The 27855-nt window shown below is 44.3% G+C and overlaps 1 protein-coding gene across 1 annotated transcript in view; it reads left to right on the plus strand.

Moving 5' to 3' along the window:
- Positions 1 to 413: 413 nt before the first annotated feature.
- Positions 414 to 27855, plus strand: part of Tph2 (tryptophan hydroxylase 2) — a 100178-nt gene continuing 72736 nt past the window's right edge. Inside the window, exons 1-5 of the mRNA XM_075954567.1 lie at positions 414 to 875; positions 3593 to 3742; positions 6314 to 6497; positions 6616 to 6716; positions 12684 to 12751. Of these exons, the coding sequence (XP_075810682.1) occupies positions 771 to 875; positions 3593 to 3742; positions 6314 to 6497; positions 6616 to 6716; positions 12684 to 12751 (608 nt within the window). The 5' untranslated portion in view covers positions 414 to 770. The remainder of the gene's footprint in view (positions 876 to 3592; positions 3743 to 6313; positions 6498 to 6615; positions 6717 to 12683; positions 12752 to 27855) is intronic.

The following is a 27855-nucleotide window of genomic DNA, read 5'->3' on the forward strand; positions in this document are numbered from 1 at the left end:
GGCGCACGCCTTTAATTTCAGCACTCGGGAGGCAGAGGCAGACGGATCTCTGTGAGTTCGAGACCAGCATGGTCTACAAGAGCTAGTTCCAGGACAGGCTCCAAAGCCACAGAGAAACCCTGTCTCGAAAAACCAAAAAAAAAAAAAAAATTACAGAACAAGAGCTTGAGTATCCCTCTACATAGAGATGCTACAAGTTTTGCAAACAGACCTTTTATGAAAACCATCACACACAGGCACACATGTAAAGTTTGCACATCGTAACATGTCAGCTCTCAGAAAAACTTTTTAGATTTTTTTTATTACTTTTAGAAAGCACAAAGCCCTTAAATTCATAGCTGCTTAAAGACTGTGGGTAACTTTCCAGTAGCAGGCTTGAGCGCTAACCTTAGAGGACTTGTGTTTTGTTGCAAGAAGAGAAAAATCACCCCGATGCTATTGTTCTCCATCATCTCCTCCCAAAGAGCTACTCGACCTAGGAAACAAGCAAATCTCATCATGAGCTCAGATAACCCCAGGCTTCAGATCTGTAATCTGACTGTGGCCATCAGCAACCAGAAATGAGTTTTTTCTAATCAGCTTTCCATCAGTGCCCAGTCACTCATATAAAAGAACACAGGGAGGGAGGCAAGCACACTGCTCTTCAGCACCAGGGTTTCTGGACAGCGCCCCGAGCAGGCTGCTGTCACTGGCCTCTTCCTCCTTCATCTCTGCCAGGGTTGCCCCTCTGGTCCCCCCTGCTGCTGAGAAAGAAAATTACATCGGGATCCATGCAGCCCGCAATGATGATGTTTTCCAGTAAATACTGGGCCAGGAGAGGGTTGTCCCTGGATTCAGCAGTGCCTGAAGAGCATCAGCTAGTTGGCAGCTTAACAGTGAGTACTTGGCACTCTCCGGTGTTCTGTAGGGCAGCAATTGTTTTAACCGCACCATATGGACACCTGCTGGAGAGTAAGCATGCACTTCAACTCCCTCCTCCTCTGTAGTCTTGTCTCACCACCTCCCTTCTGTCTACCTGAGCTCTTCACAAAATAAGCAGGGGGCTAATTGTGAAGAGACACACTTTTCTCAAATAGTCAAGTTCCTTATGGTGAAGAGTGGAAGGTTATGCGAATCAATCTCCTAAATTCACCCCTCCCTCAAAGGATAGAACATTGAAAGGCCTATAGGAAGATTTGGGAGAAAGAATTAAATATATTTTTATGGTTTCTACAAGACAGTATGTCTCCTATATCCCTCCCCACCCCAACTTGTCTTTGAACACAGAATGTGTATTCTTGATTTGAAGCACAGGTTTTGGAATAAAAAGAGGAGCCATTGTCATCCAGAGGTTTTCCTGCATGCTACTTTATTCCCCTTTGTATAGGTTAATGGATGAAATAATGAAATACTCCTTGTGTCAATATTTGCAAGGTAGTTTTGCATTTAAAATAATATTGACATTAAAGAATGGTATTTGTAAAGCTACAGTTCTTGCAAAGGTTTAGATCCTAATTTGAGCAATAGTTATGAGATTTAATAAAAACAGTACTTTTGTTTTACTAACAAAATATATCCAGGCTTCTGTCATTAAAATTTTAGGGGCTTTTTTTAGGGGCTGCTTCACTGTTGTCTTTCCTGTTTGTCAACAGATTCCTAATTCAGCTTGTCAGAGAAAAAAAATCACGTTGAATGCTTTAGTTCCATATATGTGCGTTCTCCATATATGTGCGTTCTGCTTATTACCTCACACATGTTGAAAAATAGCCCCAGTCACTTTCTTAGCACGATTTAAATCAATTTGTGAAAATGAGGCCAAAACGTAAAATAGAATTTTCTAACGCTCAAATATCACGAATATTTGGATAAGAAGTTACATTGAGGAATTCTGGAGTCAGAACAGAATGCCAGGAGGGAAACACAGAAAAAAAAAAACACCTCAGTTATGGGTAATGTATGACCCTTTTACAGAAAAATGCTCCTTAGACATAGGAGATCTGGGGATGATGTGGAGAGGCTGAAGCAGATGTTGAGACTATGAAGGAATTTGAGCGTTTAAATGACTAAACCCACTGTCAAATGCCAGTGCCGGCATAAACTTCTCTCCCTCAAGCCATAAATAATAAAATATCCTTTCCTATTACATATAAATTCAGCGAGTGAGACAATCTTAATGCATGAAAATAAAGCTAGGAGAGAAATTGAAGGAAGACAGCGGCAAATCACTTTTCACTGGGGTCCTTATAAATGCGTGGGTCTCGGTTCTATGAGGATGTCGCGGACCGGTGTGATTATGTTATCCTACCATTAGCTAGGGAGACAGAGAGATCGCTGTTTGCCCAACTCTGCTTTCATATGCAATGAGTACAAAACAGACCGTCATAATCTCATATTGTCTGTCAAATGAAAAGTTCCCAGCTTCGTTTCTCAAATTCTGCAATGTGCCTTGAATTGCTCGAATCGGTTATTTTTATCTTTAGCTAGAAGAACTTAGTTATTTCTCAGATTCTCTTGGTTGTTCCTAGTGATTAGCTAGGTGGTTCTTTCTCTCTCTTCTGCCTTTCCGACTGCCTGTTTTATTTGTGAACGAAATGTACCGGTCACTGTCCAGGATCAGTTTCCCACAGCGGGCTTGGTTGGACACACTGTTCGGTCGCGGACTTCCTCAGTGGGCAGGAAGCTTTAGACTGACGGTTTTGGATGGCAATGTGGGTCTCGATGGAGAAATTATCCTTTTTCACCCATGTCCCGGCTTGTTTCAGAATGCAATAAATACTTCTGTTTTAAGAGACTTCATTGAAGCTACCTTTGCTCTGCCAAAACTATGTTTGGTCTTATGTTTGGTATTTTTACTAATTAATAAAGTTTACAGATGGACCAATGAAGATAAATAACCAGATTTTATGCTGCAAAATTGCCTGAAAACAAAGGCAAGAATTCCTTTTTGAAAGGAGGAGGAGTGGATGGGGGGATAGATTGGGGTGAGGGGGAGGGAACGGGGAAAGAGAGGAGGGTGGGGAAACTGTGGTTGGCATGTAAAATAAATGAAAGAATTTAATAAAAAAGAGAAAAAGAAAGGCAGAGATTATCTACATATATTATTTTATACTATTGCAGTGGTTCTCAACCTGTGGGTTGTGACTCCCTCTGTGGTTTGGGGTCGAACATCCCTTTCACAGCGGTTGTTAAGATCATCAGAAATATAAGATATTTACATCACAATTCATAACAGTAGCAAAATTACAGTTATAAAGTGGCAATGAAAGTAATTTTATGGTTGGGGGGTCACCACAACATGAAGAACTGTATTAAAGGGTCATAGCATTAGAAAGGTTGAGACCCACCGTTCTTACTGATAATTAGGTTTTCATCACCATCAAACTGAAGGAAACCTAGCCTTCCTTTAAGTTAATCCTCTGGACACTCCCTTGAAACAGTGCAAAGAGTACCTCAGCATAGAGTAGACGAGAATTTCCGACAGCTGAGCGCCACGAGGACTCCACTGTGAGCTAGTGTGACGTGGGGCGTCCGGCATTCAAGTGGGATCTCTAGACAAATTGAATTACGGAGACCTCTGGAATCGGGCTGATACTTGTGCTTCTATTTCTTGAAGCTAAATAAAGCTATTGCTGGCAAGAGCGAGGACAAGAGGGGAAGCAAAGGGAGCGGCAGAAGTGGCACCGCGGACAGCGGCAAGACGGCCGTGGTGTTCTCCTTGAAGAATGAGGTCGGAGGGCTGGTGAAAGCGCTGAGACTCTTCCAGGTAAATGCAAGGTGCCCGTTTGCAACTTTAACGGCGGCCGTGTGCCCGGCTGCAGACCTGTCGCCTGATCTAAAGCCATTCCTGAATCCATTTCTGGTTAACATCAGAAAAAACTTGGACGGAACTGATTGTCATGAGGATTTTACAAGGGAAGCTGGCTCTGCCTAACTTCATGGGAACTGAAATTTATTAGCTCAGAGTTAGCCTGTTGGGAATCCTGTACACTGTTGCCAGGTAAGAAAGTCTGTAATTCAAAAATGGGAGCTTTGCAGTTGAAAATGCAAACACACACACACACACACACACACACACACACACACACACACACAGTGCTTCCAAATATCAAGATTCTATACCCTGCTTTGATTTACTAAATTTGAACTGTGCATATGTAATGAAAGCATATTTATTGCATAAAGTGAGATACATGATTACAAACACTTCCTTAATAATGTGCATTATGTAAAGCTGTATATCTATCTATCTATCTATCTATCTATCTATCTATCTATCTATCTATCTATCTACCTACCTACCTATCTATCTATCTATCTATCTATCTATCTATCTATCTATCTATCTATCTATCTACACACATATATTTTGAAGGAGTGACTTCTAGAAAGGTATGGCGCAGTCTCCGGCATAAATCCCTGTTTTGTGTTCTAAAGAAAGAACTTGGGTGAAGGGGAATGCCTTGTACACCTGCTGTTTCCACCACTTTAAGTAGAAACCCTCACAAATGTGTCTTGTTGGATGCCAATGGCTGGTTGCCAGGGATGTAAGTTGAAGAGTTCGGCTCTTCCTGTGCCTTAGGCTGTGGAATAGTAGACACATAATTCGGGGATTTGGACCTGTGCTCGCTTTGTTGGTCAATCATTACCTGCTCCTCAGTTCAATTTCCTCATTTGTAAAATGGCAATAATGATAATTCCTACCTAACTGGGTTTTTGGGATGACAGAATATGAGGGTGTTTTGTTAAGTGCAGACAGGAGGCATTATTTGTGATGTCCCTAGATGACCATAGATGGGGATTAACCTGATTCAGAAAACGTTTCCTCGTTCCCTTCTGGCCTTGAGGAAAAGATGAGGGACCATAAACAGTGTTAATGGAAACCTGGAGTAGTATTTTACACATAATTATGCCATGTAGGCCTGTATCCACACAAGGCCCAAAGGCAAAGCCAATTCAATTAGACAGCTGGGTGCAGTGGGAAAAAAAATCCCCGTAGAAGGGGTTTGCACTTTGAATTTGCACACTGCCCTCAGCTAGTCACCGGGCCTTAGATAAAGCCCTCAACCCCCTGGGACCTCAGTGCCCTGGGCTACAAATATCCACTCTGACCCAATCACACGTTAAAAGCCCAAAGTGGCACAAAGAACGTGGTGTCTTTTGGGCCTTGAACTTAATATTAACCCCACTTTGATTATATTAGCTAATTTATAAGATATAGCATTATTGCAAAGCTTAATAAAAAAGAGAATGAGGCATATCTCTGAAGCTGCGCTGAAATCCAGTGTGACGGGGAGGCGTGTGCTTGTGGGGCAGGGCATGGCGAGGAGACCTGAGCCGACAATCGACAAAGGAGAAAGGCGTGCCAATGGGAAACTTGGACTACATTTTTAAGCATTAAAGTTACGATTCTTCATGGAATAGCTTGTTGTAAGAAGACTCACAAGATGACAGCTGCAGAATATAGCCCAGTGAAGCTAGCCTGGCGGATGCCAGAGAGTCGCTATGTGCTCCTGTTTAGGGGTATTATTCCTGTGTTCTGCCTCTTCCCTGCGCTTGGCCTGTTTTTCCTTTTGCCTGGACAGCCTCTCTTCCATCCTTTTCCTGTTTGTTTTCCTAAAGTTTGGGCTATGCTTTGATCAATATTTTCCAAATCATAGGTTATTTTACACACCCTCTCTCTTCTGCCTGCCATTTTTATTAGTCACAATTTTTCTAAAAAAGGGTTGCTTTATTTTTTATTTTTAAGTTATCATTATATGTAGAAAGCATTTTGCTATGTGGCCTAGAAGAATTTGCAATTCCCTTGCCTCTTTCCTCTGGGTGTTGGGATTTTAGGCATGCGTTATCATGTCTGACTCTATATGATTGCTTTATTTTTAAACTTCATTTTAAAAGGAAGCCTTTTATTATTGTAAGATTGAGATGTGGAGCTTTGTATTTTTCTAGAGTATGAAAACACAAAGTTTAGGATACTACATTATGGTAATGTAATAGGCAGGCTAATGTCCTTGCTAATCCTCACTCGGTAGCTGTGGGATGTGGACCCCTCTGAGAAATGATGCTTACGATCAAGATATATTTTATAGTGCCTTTCTTTTATATGTCTTCAATGCCTTCCTCTTTTTATTATAAGACAGGACAACCTATATGGAGGCATGGCAATTAGTCTTCCTTATTAATCAAAGTAGTAGCTGGGAAAGTTCTCACTAAAGCGTACCCAGTCCTCTCCTGTAGGTACTTGACACTTCACTCCTTGATAGCCACACATGACTACATACACACTTATTCACTGTGACCGGAGTGTGATTCAGATATATCACGCATGTTTCCACAGGAAAAACATGTCAACATGGTTCACATTGAATCCAGGAGATCCCGGCGAAGAAGCTCTGAAGTTGAAATCTTCGTGGACTGCGAATGTGGCAAAACCGAATTCAACGAGCTCATCCAGCTGCTGAAATTTCAGACCACCATCGTGACCCTGGATCCGCCTGAGAGCATTTGGACCGAGGAAGAAGGCAAGGGGGATTTTCGCTTTTCTTGCTTGTTGTGTGCTTTTGCAGTCTGACGCATGACACAGAGGGAAAGGCACGGCCCCGCGAGCTAATACTGTCGAACCTGCGCTGTTCCCAACAGAACTGGCGGATGTGCTGTGGTTTCCGCGGAAGATCTCGGAGTTAGACAGGTGCTCGCGCAGAGTTCTCATGTACGGAACCGAGCTTGATGCGGACCACCCAGTAAGTGTCTCGCGGGATCCCTTTCAGGGTCCTCTCCCGGCCGGCTCCTCTGCTCTGCTATGCTGTGTGTGCCGTGTTCTGTGCTGTAATTTCTTACTTATCCCCCCCGCAACTGAGAGCAGACTTTGAAATGATTAAGCTTCCCCTGTACATGTGTTGGCTGGAAGAAGGTCAGAAAGATGGCATTTTCACATACGGTTTATTTATAAAATAGTTGGGTAGGGGAGGAGATTGTATGCCTTGGAGGATATTTCTGTGGAATTAGACAGCCTAAAATATACCTGCAGATGGTGACCCTTGGAAGAACGATAAACTGAAAAATTGACCACACCTTTGGGGAACTAGGGAAGACCGGACGTGATGGGGCTCGGTGAGAGAGGAAAATTCTTGCCATTTTCCTTGACTGGAGGTAGTTAGGAGCTGAGTTATATGCTTGACTTCAGTCTCGACGGAAAGGCGGAAGAAGGGTTTTAGAGTAAGGCCGTGATGGAAGAGACATCCTTCCCACAGCCACTCCGAATCTACCCACCATTTCCTTCTCTACTCCAATAAAAATGACCACCGTTAGGAGAAATATGACACTTGGGTTAGCATTTCCCATCTTTCTCCCCCGCCCCATTTTATATCAGTTTTTATTTAACACAAGAGACCCTGAACTTCTTTATGGCCAGAATGAAGTACAGCGAAGTAAGCAATATACACATTCATTATGAGCGTCCTTCCCCCCCTCCCCCCGGCGTCTAGCAGTGGGCGGATAGAACAGTGAAATCTAAGCGGATCTGTCATGCTTAGTGGAAGGAAGCCTTTGTGTTATGAGGGTAACGGCTCACAGAAACTCACACTATTGAAGATGGAGAAGAGTGCAACTGTATCATTGTACCCTGAATAATGGTACCTAAGTGTGGGCGTAGTATTGGCAGTGGCAACAGTATCTGGGACCTTGCTTTAACCACTGCACACTTCTTCAGTTCGGGATCCACGGACAAGTTCAGCAGGAACCAACTACCATGCAAAGTAGTCATTTGGTGCGATATCAAATCAATTCAAGCATTCCTTTCAAATAAATGGCTCAGCAACCTAATGTTGCATTATATGTAAAAAGCTGAAATAATGCATACATAGTGTGTTGTGTTCGCAGCAGAGCATAGAAAGCCACAGTACTTCACACAGCAGCCACGGAAAACCCATTAAAACAGTGGCGTTAGTCATCTTTACTAAAGGTTTTGATTATTTCCCCTCTCGCACCCAATCTCAGTGGAACTGGAATTAGTGCACGCTGGTTTACATGATTTGGAGGATGGAGACTGTATGGATACCAGCTGCTAACTTACGGAATGACCTTGGTGAGGTCCATATACCTCTGAACCTTGGGGTTCTTGAATGTAAAAAGCGGAAATAGAAATTCTTATGGACCTCAAAAGGGTGTTTGAAAAGCCTACTTAAGAAAGCAACCGGAAGGCAATTTGGCAAAAGGAAATGTCTAAATTCAGTGAGGGAACTGTCGTATTAAACCATCCAGATCAATATGGAGACAGTAGAGGTGCTTTTGAGGATCTCCCATGTCTAAAGGCTCCCTTAGTGGAGTTTTAAAAAATCACTTACCCCGGAGGAAAGAGTATAGCCATTTGGATGAAGCCACCGCAGGAGCCACTGACCTTGCTGTGAACAAGAGGTATTCCAACACCAGGAGTACATTTTTTTCTGTGCTAAATTTTATTCCATTACTCCCAATCACACCTGCTTTATAATATCTCCACTTATTTTCTGTGCAGGCACTTGAAAGAATTGCAAGTACTTAGCCATCCCCTATGTCTCTTGCCATTGTTATAAGCACACCAAATGTTCATTATGCAAAATCTGATATTGGTAAGCTGGTGCTTTGTGAGTTTTTATTTGATGTGGATGGGGGGAAGGTTGTCTAAGCACTTCTTACATCTGAGAATTGAAGACGTAAGTCATAAACAATGCCACACCAGTTTGGAATTATGATTAATAGGGTGGTATTTATTTAAAGGGGAAAAAACTTACAGATCACTGTCAGCCCTCTGCGTAACCAGGAAGGAAGTCAAGTCACCTGCGGAGCAGGAAGTGAAGAGAGAGAGGAGAGGGAAGTGGCCGCTTTTTTAAAGGGAGAGAGACCACGCCCCAAGGGGCTGGTATCTCAGCGGCGATAGGCTGGAGGAGTGGGAGGACCTCCCGTAACAGAGAATGATTAAAGTTCTAGGAAAGACAGAGGGACTCTTGCCGTGGGACAGTCCAGGGAGGGCTTGGAACATAAATCATGCTGTGTTGTGGTTTTTTTTTTAACCAGACAAAGATGTGTTACATTTATTTATATTGCAGAATATTATTTTTACTGTGTAAAGGTTACTTTTGTTTATGCTGCATTTGTTCAATGATGTGAGGATGTGTGTTTAATTATGAAAAGATGTGTTGCATCTGTTTCATCTTTATCAGACCAATCAGTTGCCCTAAGAAAGAGCTGAACAGCCAATAAATAGGCAGAGAAAGGATAGGCGGGGTCAGCAGGCAGAGAGAATAAATAGGAGGAGGAATGTAGGCTTCAAAAAGAAAAACGAGGGCTGGAGAGATGGCTCAGAGGTTAAGAGCACTGGCTGTTCTTCCAGAGGTCCTGAGTTCAATTCCCAGCAACCACATGGTGGCTCACGACCATCTGTAATGAGATCTCGTGCCCTCTTGTGGCCCGCAGGCAAGCATGCAGGCGGAATACTATATATGTAAATAAATAAATAAATTCTCTGGCTTTTGGGGACCCTACCTATTTGGATGCACACCTTCCTAGGCCTGGATGGCAGTGGTGGGGAGGAGGAGGGTCTTGGACTTCCCACAGGGCAGGGTACCCTGCCCTCTCTTAAGGAGGGAAGGGAGGGAGGAGGGTGAGTTGGGGAGCGGGAGGGGAATGGGAGGAGGGGAGGAAGTGTAAATTTTTGAATGGAAAAATAAAAAAAGAACAGAGAGGATAAATAAACAAAACAAAATGAGAGAGAAGGAGAGACTGAGGGATATGCCCAGGGCAAGAAACTAGGCAGGTGCCAGCCAGCAGACATAGAGGAACAGTAAAAGTAAGATAGACAGAAAAAAGGTAATAAACCCCAAGGCAAAAGGTAGAGAAAGAGAAAGAGGTTAATTTAAGTTAAAAGAGCTAGCCAGAAGTGTGCATAAGTTAGGCCAGGCATCCAAAACTAATGGTAAGTCTGTGTCGTGATTTGGGAGCTGGTTGGTGGCCCCAAAGAAACACCTGGTACTGTGCTGCTTTGAGAAAGTGTTAAATACATGGGCCCGCGGCTCTCAAATCTTAATAGACAAAGAAATTGCCTGGGAAATACTTTGAAATTCAGTGATTCACTAGGGAGGGCTAAGAGTCTGTATGTCTTGAGAGCTCCCAGGTGAAGCTCACACTGGGGGATATGGATCCAGGACTTTGACTTGCCAGGGCCTAGACTTGGAGGGTCTTCCAAGGTGTGGTTCAAGATTCACTCTTCTGATATTATATAAAGAAACCTCAAGACGCTCCCCAGAAGCTCAGGCAAGGAGGCTTTCCACCAGCAGACTGGGTAGGGGGTTTTGTGTGGAAAAGGGTCTGTAGCAGATTCCATGGGGTCCAGGTGTGAGAATTAGCATCCTAGCTCAGCGAGGCTCAGCTAAAGCGACCCACTTCAATCATCTGTGGGGAACTAAAAAAAAAAAAAAAGTATGTCCTCGCTTTTCAGAGCTTAAATCAGAATCTCCGGGAGGAAGGGCCAGGTTTGAAGTATTATTAAAATCGCCCCAAGGGTTCTAATATCGCACCAGGGTTGAGTTGCTTGAGATGCCTGCTTGAGTTGCCTCATAAATTGAACTGGGCACATTAGGGCTCAGGCTGAGTCTTCAGTTCACTTTGATTTAATTTGGGGTTGGGGTTGTACAGGAGGCTCTCTCTGGGTCCCAGGGTCACCAGAGTTTTACAAATAAATATATAAGGTTGCCCAGTAGAATTGGAAAAATTTATCATTTATCGGAAATTGAAATTGGAACTGGGCATCTTGTATTTTTAGCTGGTACCCTACCCCTGGCTTCAGTTCAGAATGGGTGGCCAAAACTGGCGCGTGTCTGGAATGGCTGGTTCAGCTAGCTAGTGCCTCTTACTGCGCCAGTCCGCGGATGAATCCAGGACGCTCTGGATGCCCCGTGCATTTTGTAATCACTGCCACTCTGGGCTAATGAGGCATGATGAGCAAATCTCTCTCTTGCGTCCCTGGAAAAGGTGCAGGTGTTTGCTGAGGCGAGGGTTGAGAATCTTCTGGAAACCAGCAGATTTTGATTCGGTTGCCATGGTGTCCAGCCTGGCAGGAACCGGGGGACAGATGCTATGCTTTTCATGGGACTCTTTTTTCCCTTTTTCCTGGCCTACTTTCATTTCGAATCATGAATGTGCTTGGAATTCTTCAGCTTTCCCACCCCAGGTAGCCTGTTTTACTCGTGAGGGAGGAACCCACTTGCCAGCATGATTCTGACTACCCTCTACAGCAGGAGACCTTTTATTTAGGCCAAAGACCTATTTGTAAATGTGGTAACTATCGTCACAAGCTTTGTCTATAAGCATTTTAGGGTTTTACAAGCCTGCCTACCAGCCTTTGTTTAAACAATCTGAATTCCAGGCCCAAAGAGGGGGAAAATGCTGGCTACTGTGTGTGGGTTTCCTCATTTTTACAGAGTCTTAGTGTGATCTGAGGCGGTATTTTCCTCCCTTCTCCACTGCTAACTCTGGCTATTCCAAAAAGAAAGGTAACTCTTCAGTCATGTCCAGCACACAGCTCCGTGAGGATTTTTGGCCTTGAGCTCCATTCTCTTTCAGCTAGACAAGAGAATCAGGTTGTTTTCTAGTGAGTTGGTGTTCCTATTGAACATCCCACCTTGCAACCATGTCTGTATTGTTATTTTGGCATCTAGACCCTGTGAGTACCTCCTTTACCTACCGTTGAGTCTTACAGACCCTGTAGACTACACTCTGGCTTGTCCTATGTGGTTCATGGCTTCTATCTCCTGGCTGCTCATGGTGGTATATGCTTATACAGGTAAGAAGTAGACACAGTTCCTCCAGGACTTTTGACACCTTGAAGAAACAAATCCAGAAAGAATTGGTTGTCTTTGTATGAAAAGAAAAGGAAAAAATGAGAAGCCCCTTGACATGAGGAGAGATGGTTGGGTAGACCAGGAAGTAGACCAGGGAGACTTGTCAGGAGTTCATGGGAGCAAAAAAAAAAAAAAAAAAAAAAAGACAGACTCAGTATTTAATTTCTCAAGTGGACGAGGTTAAGTAAAAATATTTTTAAATTATAATTTGAAAATTTAGATAAAAACCTGGCAGTTGGCTAAGACACATTAATGACGGAGAGTCCCTCAGTGGGATGAATGGAGCTAGCCTGCCCTTGTGCGTGAGGCTTGTCCTCGTGTTGCATGGTGTGATCGTAAAGTACAGCCAAACCTCTTTAATTCGCGCTAATTTGGGGATTTGATAATTACTCGGAGCGACCGAGTCTTTAATAGATGTTTCATTTATTAGTTATTTACACACAGCAATTAAAATTTGGTTAAACGCGTCAAACCTGTTTTAATGAATAGGCTAAGATTAACCAGTTATTAAGATCAATGACTCGTAAATGATACTTGAAAACCTAAAGATACTGGGGGAAAGAGTAGTTTACTTAACTAAGCCCCGCTGCTTGCCTAGTGGGAAGGTAAACTCTGGCCCGAATTCCCACACATCCCAAATTAGCAGACCCAGATGGAAAGAGGTTTTACTGTAAGCACAATTCGCCTTTGCCCGTGTCATCAAGTCGGTCCCCTGAGGATAAGATTTACATTTGAACTGAACACTCAATAAACACCACAGTGATTTTCTTTTAGGCCTTCGGTGGCTAATTTTTCGGCACTTTGTTAAGTAACTTAATCTTTTTTCTGTTTAAGGGATTTAAGGACAATGTCTATCGACAGAGGAGGAAGTACTTTGTGGATGTGGCCATGGGTTATAAATAGTAAGTACCTACGTAACTCTTTCTTGTCAATGGCTAGTTGGGAAAAGCGTGTGCTGTGTTAAAACGGCGCTGCCTTCACTTTAGCTCTTGCGGAAGACGGGCATGGACCGCTTTAAACACTCCCCCACTCCCCTGGCTTTCAATGCTAACTCTGATGTCTGACATCTGGGTGTAATTGTGGCATAATGAGACCTGTGGGCCGCATGCCAAGTGCTACATGGACGACAACCCCTGCATTTGCAGCTCCATTAAGGCAAGGAGCCATTTCCGCTCACTCCGCCAGGCTTGAAGACTCTGCTCCCGTTTTCCTTTGACTTTTCAATAACTCACTTCAGCGTCCAGCTTCCCCAATGAAAGGAGAGAATTAGGCAAAAATGGGCAAAGGAATCCTGTAAGCAACCAGCCTAGAGCTAAAATGTGCTTGCTTTCCATGGACAGGAAACTATCCTGCAAATTGGATGGATTACGGAAGAGTTTAATAATCACACTGTGGGGACAGCAGGGCTGGGGTGACGTTGGAGTGAGGACTGTATTGTAGATGGTGATCAGAGGCAGTGACAGCTGGGTGTGTGCACTGTAGAGGGTGGTCAATGGTATTGATTGCTGGGTGTGTGCACTGTAGACGGTGATCAATGGTATTGATTGCTGGGTGTGTGCACTGTAGACGGTGATCAATGGTATTGATTGCTGGGCGTGTGCACTGTAGACGGTGATCAATGGTATTGATTGCTGGGTGTGTGCACTGTAGATGGTGATCAATGGTATTGATGGCTGAGTGTCTGCACTGTAGACAGTGATCAATGGTATTGACAGCTGAGCGTGTGCACTGTAGAAGGTGATCAAGGGTAGTGACGGCTGAGCGTGTGCACTGTACACGGTGATCAATGGTATTGACGACTGAGTGTGTACACTGTTGATGGTGATCAATGGTATTGATTGCTGGGTGTGTGCACTGTAGACGGTGATCAATGATATTGATTGCTGGGTGTGTGCACTGTAGATGGTGATCAATGGTATTGACGACTGAGTGTGTACACTGTTGATGGTGATCAACGGTATTGATTGCTGGGTGTGTGCACTGTAGACAGTGACCAATGGTATTGACAGCTGAGCGTGTGCACTGTTGACGGTGATCAGAGGCAGTGTGGGCTGAGTGTGTAGCTGGCAGGGATGTGTGTGCTTATGATAGGCTCTGCTCAGAAGAACAGAGTGAGCGTCAGGCCCTTGCTCGTGCTCTCCTCGCTGGTACAGCTTTCAGGCTTTCCTTTTTCTGGTCTAGGACCAACAATATGACGTTTGTCTTCAGGACAAAATGTAAATGCATGCCTGGTAGGGGAAAGATTTTTTTCTTACTTTAGTTGAGACTAATTAAGGGGTTTGCTTGATTTCAGAGGCAAATGTATCATTGATGAGGATTTAGGATGCCATGCGTACTATAGAGGGCATCAGTGTTGCCTGCTTGCTTTCTTTTTTTTCTCTCTTCCTATTTCTTCTACTCTTTACCCCCTCTTCCCTCCTTTCTCTCATCGGGCAAGTAATCTGCTCATTCCTAGCTTCCCTTCGCTCTCTAAAATGTGTCCCTCCCTACTCCTAAGGCCCAGACAACCTTCATCCTTTTACCATTGTGCTTATAAAAACGAGAACTGTATGGCACAAGCTTTCCCACAGTATCTACTCTGTTCCAGGCAGTGTCTTCCCTGTGCTGTGACTTTCTACCTCAGCACACGTGACTTGCCGTGGCCCACGCCTAGTCTCACACCCCCTGTTGCCCTGCCATTGCTCTCTATCCCTGTGTGCCAAAGTATCCCAGGCAGCTAGCCGGGAGAGGACCCTGGTGGACTGAAGTCACTGTTCAGAGGAAGCTCCAGACCCTGGGCCAAGACAAGCTGATCTGGTGGTGGTATGTCCCAAGGACCACTCATAACAAAGGCATTGGCCTGAAGGAAGTGCATTTATATGAGGAAGAGGGGCCAAGTGTTGTGGGGGTTTCTGTCCTGCCCGGTTCCCACAGTCGTTTCGACCCAAAGAAATCACACAGAGGTCTACATTCACTCTAAACTGATTGGCCCATATTCTTGTATATGTTAGCCATATGGCTCAGTACCTTTTTTTCAGTGAGGCAGTCACATCTTGCTTCTTCTGTGGCTGGTCCAGGACTGCAGAAGAATGGGCTTCCTCCTTCCCAGAATTCTCCTGTCCTCATTGACCTGCCTCTACTTCTTGTCTGGTTGTCCCACCTATACTTCCTGCCTGGCTACTGGCCAATCAGCATTTATTTAAAATATAATTGACAGAATACAGACCATTCTCCCGTACCAGACAAGGGTTGTGGGGGGGGGGCGCACCTCCATAGTTAAAGAGCTGAAGGACTCGATACTTACAACTGAGTGCTCAGGAGATTGAGCTAGGCGTGAAGCTGCCAACTCACCCGCTTCTCAGAAACCAGCCTCACAGAACCCTCTCTGCTATCCTGGGGAACAAGAGGGGCTCTTTGGTCCCACAGCAGGAGAGGGTGTGCTGTATCTGAGCGCCATTTGGTAGGATAGAGAGTCAATCAAGGAGTGCTCACCCCAGAGACTTTGTAATCCAGCAGCATCAAAACCTACCCCTCAGACAGTGTGCTGAGGCTAGACTCTGCAGGCAGACTAACAAAGCACTTTGAAGCTGGAGTTGGACTGTCTGGGTTGAATGGAGAGCTGGCTCCGCTGGCTCCTTAAGCCCCTTCATCTGTGTGGTGTGTCTATCAGCAGGCCCTGTCTGACAGGGTATAGCAGGGATGTAGAAAGACGACGTATGCACTGTGCCTGGCACCATGCCTGGACCCCAATCGGGGCTCAGAGCGCGTCAGCTGCTATTAGTGTCTTCCTGCTATGCTTTTGCTTGCTCATTAAGATACCGCCGGGTAAACTGATTATTTCTGTGCTGACAACAGTCCTTTTCATGGAGGGATTTCATAAAGAGAGATTATACTCCCATTTTTCACGTGTGAAAGAAGCTGTCAAGATACTGGTAACAAACTGGCAGTTGTCGCGGGTGCTGCTTGGGAAACGGGTAGAGTGGAGAAGTTACTTACGAGTTGTTAAAGCCAGGAGAACATGACCCGGGGGCTTGTGCAGTGCAAAGAGCATTGAGTTCAAGACCAGCCTGGTCTACAAGAGCTAGTTCCAGGACAGGCTCCAAAACCATAGAGAAACCCTGTCTCGAAAAACCAAAAAAAAAAAAAAAAAAAAGATTTCACCTCAATGCTGCATTTCCTCCAACTTGTGTAGCCAAGGTTTACCCAGGTTTGAGGATAAGTAGAGGATAGCTCACTCGTGTGCACAGTCAAGCATGTGTGTGTGTGTGTGTGCACAAGTACACATCTGTGTTTACAAGCTCATGCGTTTGGGCTCCCACGCCGGCTGTAGTCAGGTGGAGGAGGGGCACAGATACTAAGAAATTCCAAATGGACCTAAGACTCCTGTTTTTTGTTTATAGAAAATGATGGGGTTTCTCATTGAGCTAGGTGGTTTTTGGTGCTGACGGCTGAGTGTACAATGTTGAAATTAACTAATACTCCAATGACTTAAAAGAAGGTCCTTCTAGTGTACTTTGACCAGACCAGATTATTTGAAATTAGCGTAGTATTGAAAAAATAGCATGCGAGGGACCCGCCAATTGTTTGATGACACAATTAGGGTCTTTGGGGGTGGGGTGGAGATGGGGAAATACTGGTCAAGGGGGGTGTTGTTTCTGATTGACTGAAGGAATAAAGGAAAAGTACCCAGATATTATTTAGAGCCTTTACTTTAGACCTCCTAAACACAATTATAATTTGTCAATATTCAATAAATAAAAATAGGTACTGCCTGGCATGGGGAGAACAATTTGACCTCAGTGATTACGCAGGGCATCCTGGACTCTGGGGAGCGGTGGTAGGTACATGGTCAGAAACACTGAAAGCGATGGAGTACAGGTGTTTTGAGGTTTTGAAGGGATCACAGGTTGTAGTCTGAGGGGGGTCTCGGGTAAGAAGGAGAAAGAGAAATGAGATACAGAATAATATATATTGAGAACACGGCCAAGAAGCCCTCCAGGGGACTTGTGTTGAATACTATTTTTTTTTTATGATAGTCTTGAAAGGATAAAACCGGGGGGGAGAATCAACACAAGCAGAGAAAAATGAAAAAATTCCATCGTATGATGAAAAAACAGCAGGCTCAGAGTCCATATGACCGTGAACTCCAAAGAGGTGAGGGAGCGGAAAAGCGCCCGCATGCTGAGAATTGTCAATAGACGCCACTCAGGCACAGGTCTGATTGACAGCGCAGCTGAGAAACTTGATTGATTACCCAGAGGCCCGCAGCCGCCCGCAGACAGGCCCCTCCGCTCAGTGTCTGCAAGGGCTTAATTGTCTCACCAATAATAGCCCGGGAAACAGTCATTAGTGCAAGCTTTATGCCTCATGGCAGACCTGAGAATGAACACCCAGCCCAGGGAGGGCACTGTACGAACCTCTGACATGCAGCTCACACCCTGTCCTGTGCAAAGAAACCTAGGATAAGGGAGGGGAGGATGCCCCTCAGTGATGTGATGGGATCGTAGACTTGCAGTTCCAAGGAAATGCAAGTGTGTGTGTGTGTGTGTGTGTGTGTGTGTGTGTGTGTGTGTGTGTAGGGCATATAAAGGAAGAAGAAGAGGGTGGCTTTGGTGGTGCAGCTCCCAGGCGAGTGGGAACCTCTAGGTTTTCTGTAAATGGCAACCTTCATATTTTAACCCAAGTGAATGTCTCCACTGAATTACTGGGGAGCGAGATTGAGGAAGAAATCAGTCATACAGTTTTTATTTTATTTTATTTTCTTAAATTAACCAGCAAATACATTTTCTCCCCTTGGAGTGTGGTTTAATGATTCCTCTTCAACAGTGTGTATGCATATTTAATTAAATCGTATTTTTTGGTGGGGTTAGTGGTGGTTATTTCCGTTTTATTCTCTTGGGAGGAGGTCTCAAGCTCCGACTTTCATTATGCCGCTGTTGTTTGCTTAACTTTATCTCCAGCAGTAGTGTGATCCTGCCCGGACAGAAATGTGATTTTCCTGGATGAAATTAAGGTGACACACTGACACTGTTCCGTTTCTAGCAACTTCTCCCATGCACGCCCCAGGAATCTGTGAAGTAAGTTGATAGACAGCTGATGTCCCCAGGTAGGCTAGCAGGAGGGGTTCAGAGTTCCAGACCTAATTAAGGGTTGGAACCCCTGCCCCATTTCCCCATAAGACTCTTGGTAGCAAATTCAGGTATCCATGCGATTTCTTACATTTTTACATTTCTTTTCTCTCTTTGTTTCTTTCTTTCCTTCCTTCCTTTCTCTTTTCTCTATTCCCTTCCCCTTCCCTCCCCTCCCTTCCCTTCCTCTCTCTCTCTTTCTCTCTTCCTTCCTTCCTTCCTTCCTTCCTTCCTTCCTTCCTTCCTTTCTTTCTTTCTTTCTTTCTTTCTTTCTTTCTTTCTTTCTTTCTTTCTTTCTTTCTTTCTTTCATCCTGGCTGTCCTGGAACTCACTCTGTATACCAGGCTGGTCTCAAACTCACAGAGACCCACCTGCCTCTGTCTTCTGACTGCTGGGATTAAAGGCGTGCATATGCCGCCACCACCCAATTTCTTCCATTTCTTAGCTTAAATTTTCTCTGTAAAATGGAGATTAAAAAAAATCTCTAGTGCTTCTCTTCTGGGATTATGCTGATGATTAAATGAAACAATTGGGCCATTGCTGTATAATGTATCTCATCATGATAATAATCTGCGAACCCAACTGAAGTCTTGGGGTTTACACAGATGTGCACACCATTCTGGGGGTCCTGACTGTGTCTCCTTACTTCTTTTCCGATCCAAGGGGGAATCCCAACTTTACTGTTTATCTATTGACTGGTCTGGACACATTGTTTAGGATTTTTTTGCCTCAATTTCCTTTCGGCAAAATGGAGATAATTCTGGCTCTACCTTATAGGACTGTTAGGCTGCTTAGAAAAGTGAACGTAGAATCAGCACGTAGAATGGCCCTGTGGAAGCCCGCGCAAGGGTTTGCTGATAGCTGTCTGCCTTTTGTCAGACTCAGTGTGCCAAACCCTTTAGTAGTACCCTTTGTTTGCTCTCTTTCCCTTGACTAAGGTTTTCTTTGTCTTGACGTCTGTTTGATCTTTATACCGTATTAGTCCTTTCTGCATGACAAACTCCCCTCAGATTTAGCAGCTTAAGACAGCAGACGTTTCTTCTTCTACACTGTATGTACTGCTGAGAAGCTGGACGCAGCTTATCTTGGGTGGCTCTGGCTTAGGAGTTCTAACAGAGTTAGACAGAATGGCAGTCCCTGCGGGGGCTGGAGATGCTGCTTCACTCTGGTTACCAAAGGGCAGTTGGACTGATGTTTCAGTTTCTTGCAATGTGAGCTGTCCACTGGGCTGCCTAGATATCTTCAGGCTGTTTCAATTGACAAGCCCCCAAATCGAGTCCTCCAAGCGAGAGAGCAAGCCAGAATGTGCAATGTCTTTAAAAATTATTATTATTATTACTGTTTTTCTTTAGTTTGGCAGAGTCTCATGAAGCCCAGGTTTAGCCTTGAACTCACTATATTATATTTATAGTGTGTGTACCTGTGCTATACATGTGTGATTATTATATATGGCATAGGTGCGCTATAGAATGTGTGGAGGTCAGAGGACAACTCATAGAAATCAATTCCCTCCTTCTACCATGTGGATCTAAGGGATGGAATTTAGGTTGTCTAGCTTGGTAGCCAGTGCCTTAACCTGGCCTTGAAATTTTGGGCCTCCTGCTGCCACCTCCCTGGGATTATGGGTACATGCCAACATGCTTCCTGGGGATAGAATTTGGGAGCGTGGGCTGCTAGGTAAACCTGCACTGGCTGAACCACACCCAGATTCCGTGTTGCCTTTTATAATCTAGTCTCGAGAGTGACATATTGTCATTCTGGCAAGACTCTTTTGGCTTGGCAGATCAACTTTGAAAGTGGGATAGATGCTGGGCGGTGGTGGCTCACGCCTTTAATCCCAGTCCTTGGGAGGCAGAGGCAGGCGGATCTCAGTGAGTTCCAGGCCAGCCTGGTCTACAGAGTAAGTGCCAGGACAGTTTCCAAAGCTACACAGAGAAACTCTGTCTTGAATAAAACAAACAAACAAACAAACAATCAACAAAAAATGGTCAGGTGTCAGGGTTTTGGGGGACCATTTTGGGGTTTGGTACCATATACATTTAGTTTATAATTCATTTCTTCAGGACCCTCTGTAGTTGCTCTGTCATGGTGAGTGCTACAGTATTATTAGACAGTCAAGGCAGAACAATGTCACAGAGAGTGGTCATGTGGGCTTCAGAGTTCTTTGGAACTAGGTTTGAATTCCCACCCAACACTTACAAGTACTGTAGCCATGAGCAATGATCTTAAGTCCCAGTGCTCTTAGAAACTGGGCATGAACTCCATCTTGTATATTTGAGAGAGCTATCAATTGTTAGCCGACTTCAAGGCATATTGTTCTCTGATAGATATTATCACCACATGTTAAATTGCTAACGATTCCTTAATTCTATGTCATCAATTTTAAGGCTCATCTAAATGAATAAGTGACCTTTCGGAAGTGGTTGAATTAAGGAATCTCTGTCTCTCGCTCTCTTAGATTATTGGAGGTTGTTAAAAAGTATTTGCACATGGGAGCAGCTTTTAGCTTCTTTTAAATAAACCCACAATTTGTTTCTTTAGTCTGAAGAAGGCTGTCTTCCGTCTTAGGCTGTCAGTTGAAGCTAGGCTTAGGCTGGAGGGTTTGGCTTGGGGCTGGACCGTATTGTCCTCATTACTGACGGGCTAATGATGCACAGATTGTAGGTTGGTTTCTCAGCTCACAAGTTCAGGGACCAACTCCCTTTTATTCAGTTTCCACCAAGAGCTGGGCGGTCTGTCAAGCCAGTCTCCTTGACATTCTGTCATTAACCTCTCCAGCATCCTTCAAGGTAGATGACGTCATTATACTTTCTTTGAAGATGATGGGACTCGAGTTCTGAGATACCAAGAAACTCGAGATGACGGATCCTATCACCTGACCAAGCCCGGTCAGTCATGTTTTAATTCCTCAGAAATAGAGCGCTAAATTGAATAGGAGACCTTAAAGCAGGCACTTGCAACACTGGAGCGATTCCCTGACTGTCTGGAATGACTTCAAAAAAGGATCAACCTTCTTGGGGAGCAAATTTGTAGAATTTAAAAGTCTATCTTTGCCCAGAAGGTCACAGTTTTTACTTTTCTTTCATTTTGTTTTGAAGCATCGGTGGCACTTAGGCCTGACTTAGACCATGTTGAAAATAACATCAACAGAACCAAGAGATCTGGTATTTAAAAGAAATTGCTCATGTCTTTACTAAAGTCTCAGCCTAGCTGAAACGCGCAGTTCTCGTCAGAACTTAATTCCCTCGAACCTTTTTGTAGTCGGTATTCCAATCAGCCCTGTGTGACTTCAAGGCTACACTGCCTTTTGTAGGTGTGGGTGAAGGACGTCCCTCTGGCTCTAGCCTACTAGTCAGCTCTGTGTAGTGCTTACACTTAGCTTACACTTAGATGTGAGAATCTCTCCTCCCACCAACGTCTACAATTGCCAGGGATTTGTTACTTGTTGCTATTTTCTTGATTAGTTGCTATCCTATTTATTTCATGATTTTTTTTTATTTATAAAATGATACCCTCTGTGATTGGCTCTGCATCTTAATACTTAGTCAAAGAGAGACCCTAAAATGAAACAGCCCTAAAGGGAGACTAGCGTATTTGAGACATGCAATCGCCAACCCAGCGGGCACATTCAGGTTGGGTGAGCCCGTGCGCGTGGCACGCAGCTCAGCTGGGGAGAGCGAGGGAAGGGTTTCTCTTTTTAACATGGGGCGTGTTGATGCTACTTTTCCATCCGCAGCAAAGCAGAGGGGAAATCTTTAACTACCCCCTCTTCCTTACCCACCCCACCGACATACTAAGGGATGTCAAAATGAAGCTCAACAATATGCAGGAAGTTGTGAGTGTTGGAACGGGTGCATGAATCCAGTAGGGCTGTGTTCTGGAAGGAACGGTCCAGACTTCCAAGCTAGCGTTCCCTTTCCCTTCTCTGGTCTCTGAAATCCTCTCATTGACTACACAGTTCAGCAGGGGGCAGTCAGCGGTTTCTAAAGGAAAGATTAGTTTATAGGCCTGGAGCAGCAGAGTCTGCTCAGGGACTGAGAACTGCATACCGGGGTTTCTCCTGGGGAGCTGTGTGTTTGCACCGGAGACCTCCCGATGCCTTTCCTCAGAGGCATCTGTGATTACTGCAACCTGCAGGAAAATGACTGGGGTGGCTTCGCCTCTCCACCTTTTCTAGAAATTTCTGTTGACCCTAGCATCTCTTGTTTCATGCGAGAGGAGGCATGATTTATGGATCCTTCTTCGTTTCGGAATGCAGCTTAAAGGGATGCCTTCCTAACTGGAGTTACGGGTGCCACTTGGCCTGTTTTTGACCGGCGAATCTTAATTGGAAGGGAGGGTTAAGCCTTCTCAACAGGGACCAACTTGATTTAGGGGTTGCAAGTTTTCATCTTTAAATAAATAATGAGGCTTTCTTTGTCAGTTTTTCTGGCAGGCGGTCACCTTGATGAACAGTGGGCTGTCCTTTGATGTGAGGGAAAGTTTTAACTTTTATTTCTTTCCTTTTTCTTTTTGAGGAGAGTCACCTTAGGAGCAAATATGCGCTCCCTCCCTGCCTGGGCTAATTTTATCCTTTTTCCATTATCCCTCATTGATTTGCTTTCCCAGGTTTTGAATGAAACCGAGATATATGCGGTTGTTTGGGTCCTTCTGCCTCCTGCATAAACACTAGTTGTTGATGCTTTAATTTCTCTGAAATGGAGCGGTAAATTGAAAAGTAGAACAAACCCAAATATTTGTAGTTCTGGGGTCATTTCCCTGACGACAAGGCTCATTTCTGAGGGAGGGTCACATTAGCAGCTCAAGAATTCCTCTTTCACAGCATCTCAATGTCCTTGCCTACAAGGCCGCTCCTCTCCTTTTTTTCCCCCTTTTTCTTTTCAAACCCCCTCATGACTTCCATTTGACTCAGGTGATACCTCATGCAGGCTGAGAGGAGCAGCGGAACTCAATGACCCGGGCTTTTAAACTCTCTAAGGTGCAGAGTAAAAAGTCTGTTCTTTACGGACTGACGTCTCAGTCTATTTCAAACGCACAGTTCCTGCAAGTATTTAAACGACGCGAAGCTCTATGGGAGAATCATTTTCATGCCAAATGTTTCCCACTACCTGAAGTTTAGCTAAATGACTATGAGAAAGGGAGCCCAAGAACTGCAAGGAAAGACAAAAGGGGAGATTGATTGGGAGAAAGGTTTTGCTTTTCTATTTTGGGGGGGGGCTCGGTGGGTTTTGAGGTGTGTGTGAATGCCGCGGTGGGGTGTTGTCTGATTATAGCATGGCTCTCACAACTGTGGAAAACATTAACTCAGTGTGGCCCTGTGTCACTCACTGACAGGGGCAGAGGGTGCGCCGGATCCTAACGTGTTTCACAGAGAAAGAGGCAGGGATATTTTTTACTTTAAAATGATTTCTGTGAACACGAAGGATTCAAATTACTTCCACAGTCCTGTCCTGGAGTTGAAAAGATTTATACGGAATGGGGCTGCTTTTGTCAGCCCCAGACCTATTCCCAACCCTGCAGGGAAGTGATGGAATTTTATTCATCTTATACACCCGGAGGGAGGGAGTCAGCTACACTGAGTATCTGTTAGGTACTAGGCAGTGCTGTCTGTGCATTTCAAACGGCATCCTGTTCAGGCTTCAGTTTTGCAACTGTGGAAACAAAGTCATGCCCCAGTCCTGGGTTCCTACTGGATACATGCATACCTTGCACCAACTTGTGTCGATAAAGAGGGGTCTTTGGGTTCAGTGCCTAACAGCAACACTGGGCAGCTCACAGCCGCCTGCAACTCCAGTTCAGGGGGTCTGATGCCCTCTTCTGTTCTTGCCAGGTATTGTATACATATGGTGCATATCCGTATACTCAGTGACACACACATATGTAACATAATAAATACTTAGAAAAGTGAGTCTTGGGGCTGGTGGTGTAGCTCAGTTAGTGAGGTGCTTGCCTACTATGTACAAAGCCCCTGGGTTTGAGCCCCAGTACCACGTAAATTGCACATAGGGGGAGGAGGAGGAAGGAGGATCAGAAGTTAAAGTTTATCCTTGGTTATAGAGGGGCTTGATGCTGGCCTGGATTACACGAGACCCTAGAGGAGGAGGGAGAGACATAGGTAGAAGGGAAGGCAGATGAGGAGGGATAAGGGGGGAGAGTATGTGAGAGAGGACGGGGTCTACAGAGCTGGATTAGCCAATTCTGAGTCCTTGCTGTGCTCCTTATGAGCTGTTTGGCTCAGTTTTTTTCAAGCATATATTGGGGATATTAATCGTTTTCTACAAACTGAGCATAGTTTATATAATGAGTGGCCATATTATTGTTACTGTTTTGGTTATATGGGCAGATCATGGATGGTTGCTATTATGAACGTGATTAAGACTGTGAGCTGTCAAATTAACCAGACTACCAATAAAAGGGCCAGGACCACAAGTCGGCAACATTTATTTCTTTTTGCTAGCCAAGTTACAAGACAAACCAGATTGAATTTGGAGTTCTGAGCAAATCTACCTGTGGGTACCTTCATTTTAGTCATCTGGGGTGGTTGCCTGCCATTGGTGACTTGGGAATTTTAGTTCTTTCTTGAGTCCGGTTTTATCCCAGCTGGCCTGGGTCTGAAAAAGCATGGGATAAATCCGGACTAGCTGAACATAGCGGACAATGAGGACTACTGAGAACTCAAGAACAATGGCAATGGGTTTTTGATCCTACTGCATGTACTGGCTTGGTAGGAGCCTAGGCAGTTTGGATGCTTACCTTACTAGACCTGGATGGAGGTGGGTGGTCCTTGGACTTCCCACAGGTCAGGGAACCCTGAATGCTCTTCGGGCTGATGAGGGAGGGGGACTTGATCGGGGGAGGGGGAGGGAAATGGGAGGTGGTGGCGGGGAGGAGGCAGAAATCTTTAATAAATAAATAAATAAATATTAAAAAAGAAAACCTCTGCCCTGTGAAAAGGACTTTCTTCAGGGTAAGAACATGTCAGGGGGCTGGAGAGATGGCTCAGTGGTTAAGAGCATTGCCTGCTCTTCCAAAGGTCCTGAGTTCAATTCCCAGCAACCACATGGTGGCTCACAACCATCTGTAATGAGGTCTGGTGCCCTCTTCTGGCCTGGAGACATACACGCAAACAGAATATTGTATACATAATAAATAAATAAATAAATATTAAAAAAAAAGAACATGTCAGGAAACCCCATCCTAAGGTGCATAGGAACAAAACAAAACAAAAAACCCGCCCAATTTCCAGGACTTAAAATCTTCCCTCTCCCCAGGTTCCTTAGGTGCCGGGATTTTATTTTCATTCTGTGTCTTGTAAAGGAAGCACCGATATTAACACCGTGAACCGAACAAAACTGATGATTCTGTTCGCAGTCACATAAGTGTTCCTTAGGGCCCAGAGCCTCGTTTACGAAAATTCATGTGCGCAAAACCCATTTGCAAAAGCAAATAAAATGGGTGATCTCAAATGGTCTTTACCTGGCAGGCCTAAGGGGGTCGTTGAAAATGTCTGTGCCTTTATGTTTGTCCTCTGGAGTGGCTTCGCAGCCATGCCCCCTCCCCATACAAGTACGAGATCACGTGGACCTCTAGGGACCCTGGCATAACTCACTGGAGGGTGAGCTGCTGCGAACACTTCAGTTCCCTTTCTCACGCCCTGTGTCCTTGAAAGTATTTTGGCACATTCCTTCTTTAGGTTACCTAGCCCGAGAGGCATCCCTCTGCATTTAGCCAAGTTTTACATATGAAAATGATGCGTACCATAGCTGGGTGGCAGTGTCTAGACGGGATGGGAAAGTGTTGAGAAAATGAGGAAAAAGAGGACATTGCACGACAAGAAAAGAGTGACGAGAAAGCTCATTGGGATCGCAGGATCTGTAGTTGCATTTCCCATAGCTCAGAATACACGAGGCAAGGATGAGGTAAGACAAAGACTTGTGTGCCGACTTCCTGGAGCACAAATATCGTTTTTCTCAACACTTAGGATTACAGCCTGCTTTATGCTGATTGGTTGATTTACTCGTTCATCAAATATTGTTTATTGAACATCAGTATTTTGCAGCTTTCCCTCTAGGTGTCAGATATAAAAATGAACAAATCAACAAACTAAGCGGTCAGCCTTACACACACACACACACACGCACACACACACGCACACATGCACACAAGAAACACTAAATGGAATTATGTCCTATGTGTGTGTGTGTGTTTATAAATACATATTGTTGACGTTGGAGCAGGGAGAGGAAGGGGTAGAAATAAAGTGTATACAGTATTTGTGTATGAAATTATAAAATCAAAAAATTAAATTAAAAATGAACAAAGCAAATAAAGATTCTTACATTGAACATGAGTGACAGATTTAGAATACTGATATATACTACTGTGATTATTTTAAGATTATTGATTACGTATTGGTTGTACACATCAGTTGCATTCAGTGTGATTTTTTTTCAAACATGTCCACTGTGGGTCCTAATAAAAACCCATGCTCTCTTTTTCCAGGCTTCTCTCCTTCCAGGTTGACTTTTTAAAAAAATTTCCATATATGACAGAGAACATATGATTTTTACTTCTCCGTGTTTGGCTTATTTCATTTCATATTCTGTCCTCCAGTTTTTTTCTTACATTCCCGTACTCTATTTTATATGTGTGAATACTTTGTTTGCATATACGTATATGCATGCAGCATCTGTAGAGGTCAGAACAGGGTGTTGGATCTCCTTGGATTGGATCTATGGATAGTTGTGAGCTTCCATGTGGGTCCTGGGAATTGAACCTGGGTTCTCTGCAAGAGCACAAGTTCTTTTAATGGCTGAGCCATCTCTCCATCCTCCTGAATTCTGGAAGTATAATTTTACCAAACAAAAGAACTGTGGGCATTTCTTTTACATCCTTGGAAATCAGTATGAAAATAACATTTTTTTTTGTTTTGCTAAACCTTAATGGATTTCATCCAACCCACTTGGGGTGGTTTTTTCCTGCCAGCATTTTTTCCTAGTCTCGCTTGCATAAACTGCATAAACTATTATTGCACAACCATACTTTTCTACGTCGCCTGGGTACAGGTGATTTGATTGCACAGAACGTTATGATTGATCACTGACTGTCAGGAAGGACCCTCCTGTGCTGCTGAAATTCCTGGATAAGGGCACTGCCTCAATTCTGAGAAGTATAATAAATGCTTAATAACAATTAAAAGTGGATGTAATTAGCGTCAAATTAAACATTATATTTGGTCAAAGGCAGGCTATTAAGATTGGGAAATGGTGGTTTTATTGTTGTGTGTTGGGCTAGGAAGGAAAGGCCTGCACTAGAGATGGCTTCCGGAGGAGTATGCAGCAGACTGTGGAGAAAATGCCTCTCCAGGCTGGAGAACGAAGATGGAGACCACTAGCCTCGAAGTTCCTGTAAACTTTCTCCCCAGGCCCCGCCAAACCCTTGGAGGATGCCTAATTGCTAATGAGCTGCAGAGCTGATGAATTTTCCATTCATCTCTTCTCATTTCCCTTCCATGACCCCACGTAGAAGTGTCAATCAACAGAGACATGCTAAGCTGGGGAGAGAGAAAAAGATGAGGAAAAGTTAAGAGGCAGAGTCTATTCCAGGGAGATTAACAGCTCTCGACTATGTGAGATGCCTTCTGCCCTGAGGAGTGTGTCCTGGGATGAAATAGAAAAATGAATTCTTTGCTGTGTACCTTTATTTTCTTTTTAAATCAGATTCACCCATCTCCTTAAGTAATTCTCCGTTTCCCTTCTGCCCTGTTTGGTCCTTGCTCCTGAGAAAACCCAACCGTTTCAAAGAATGCGATAGGGGCTCTGTTTCATCCAGTCTTGTCATCTCATTGTAAACATCATCAGTTGCAGCCTGCCGTGTCTTCCACCACTGAATAACTGAAT

This window comes from Microtus pennsylvanicus, chromosome 20 (assembly GCF_037038515.1).
Source record: "Microtus pennsylvanicus isolate mMicPen1 chromosome 20, mMicPen1.hap1, whole genome shotgun sequence".
NCBI lineage: Eukaryota > Metazoa > Chordata > Mammalia > Rodentia > Cricetidae > Microtus > Microtus pennsylvanicus.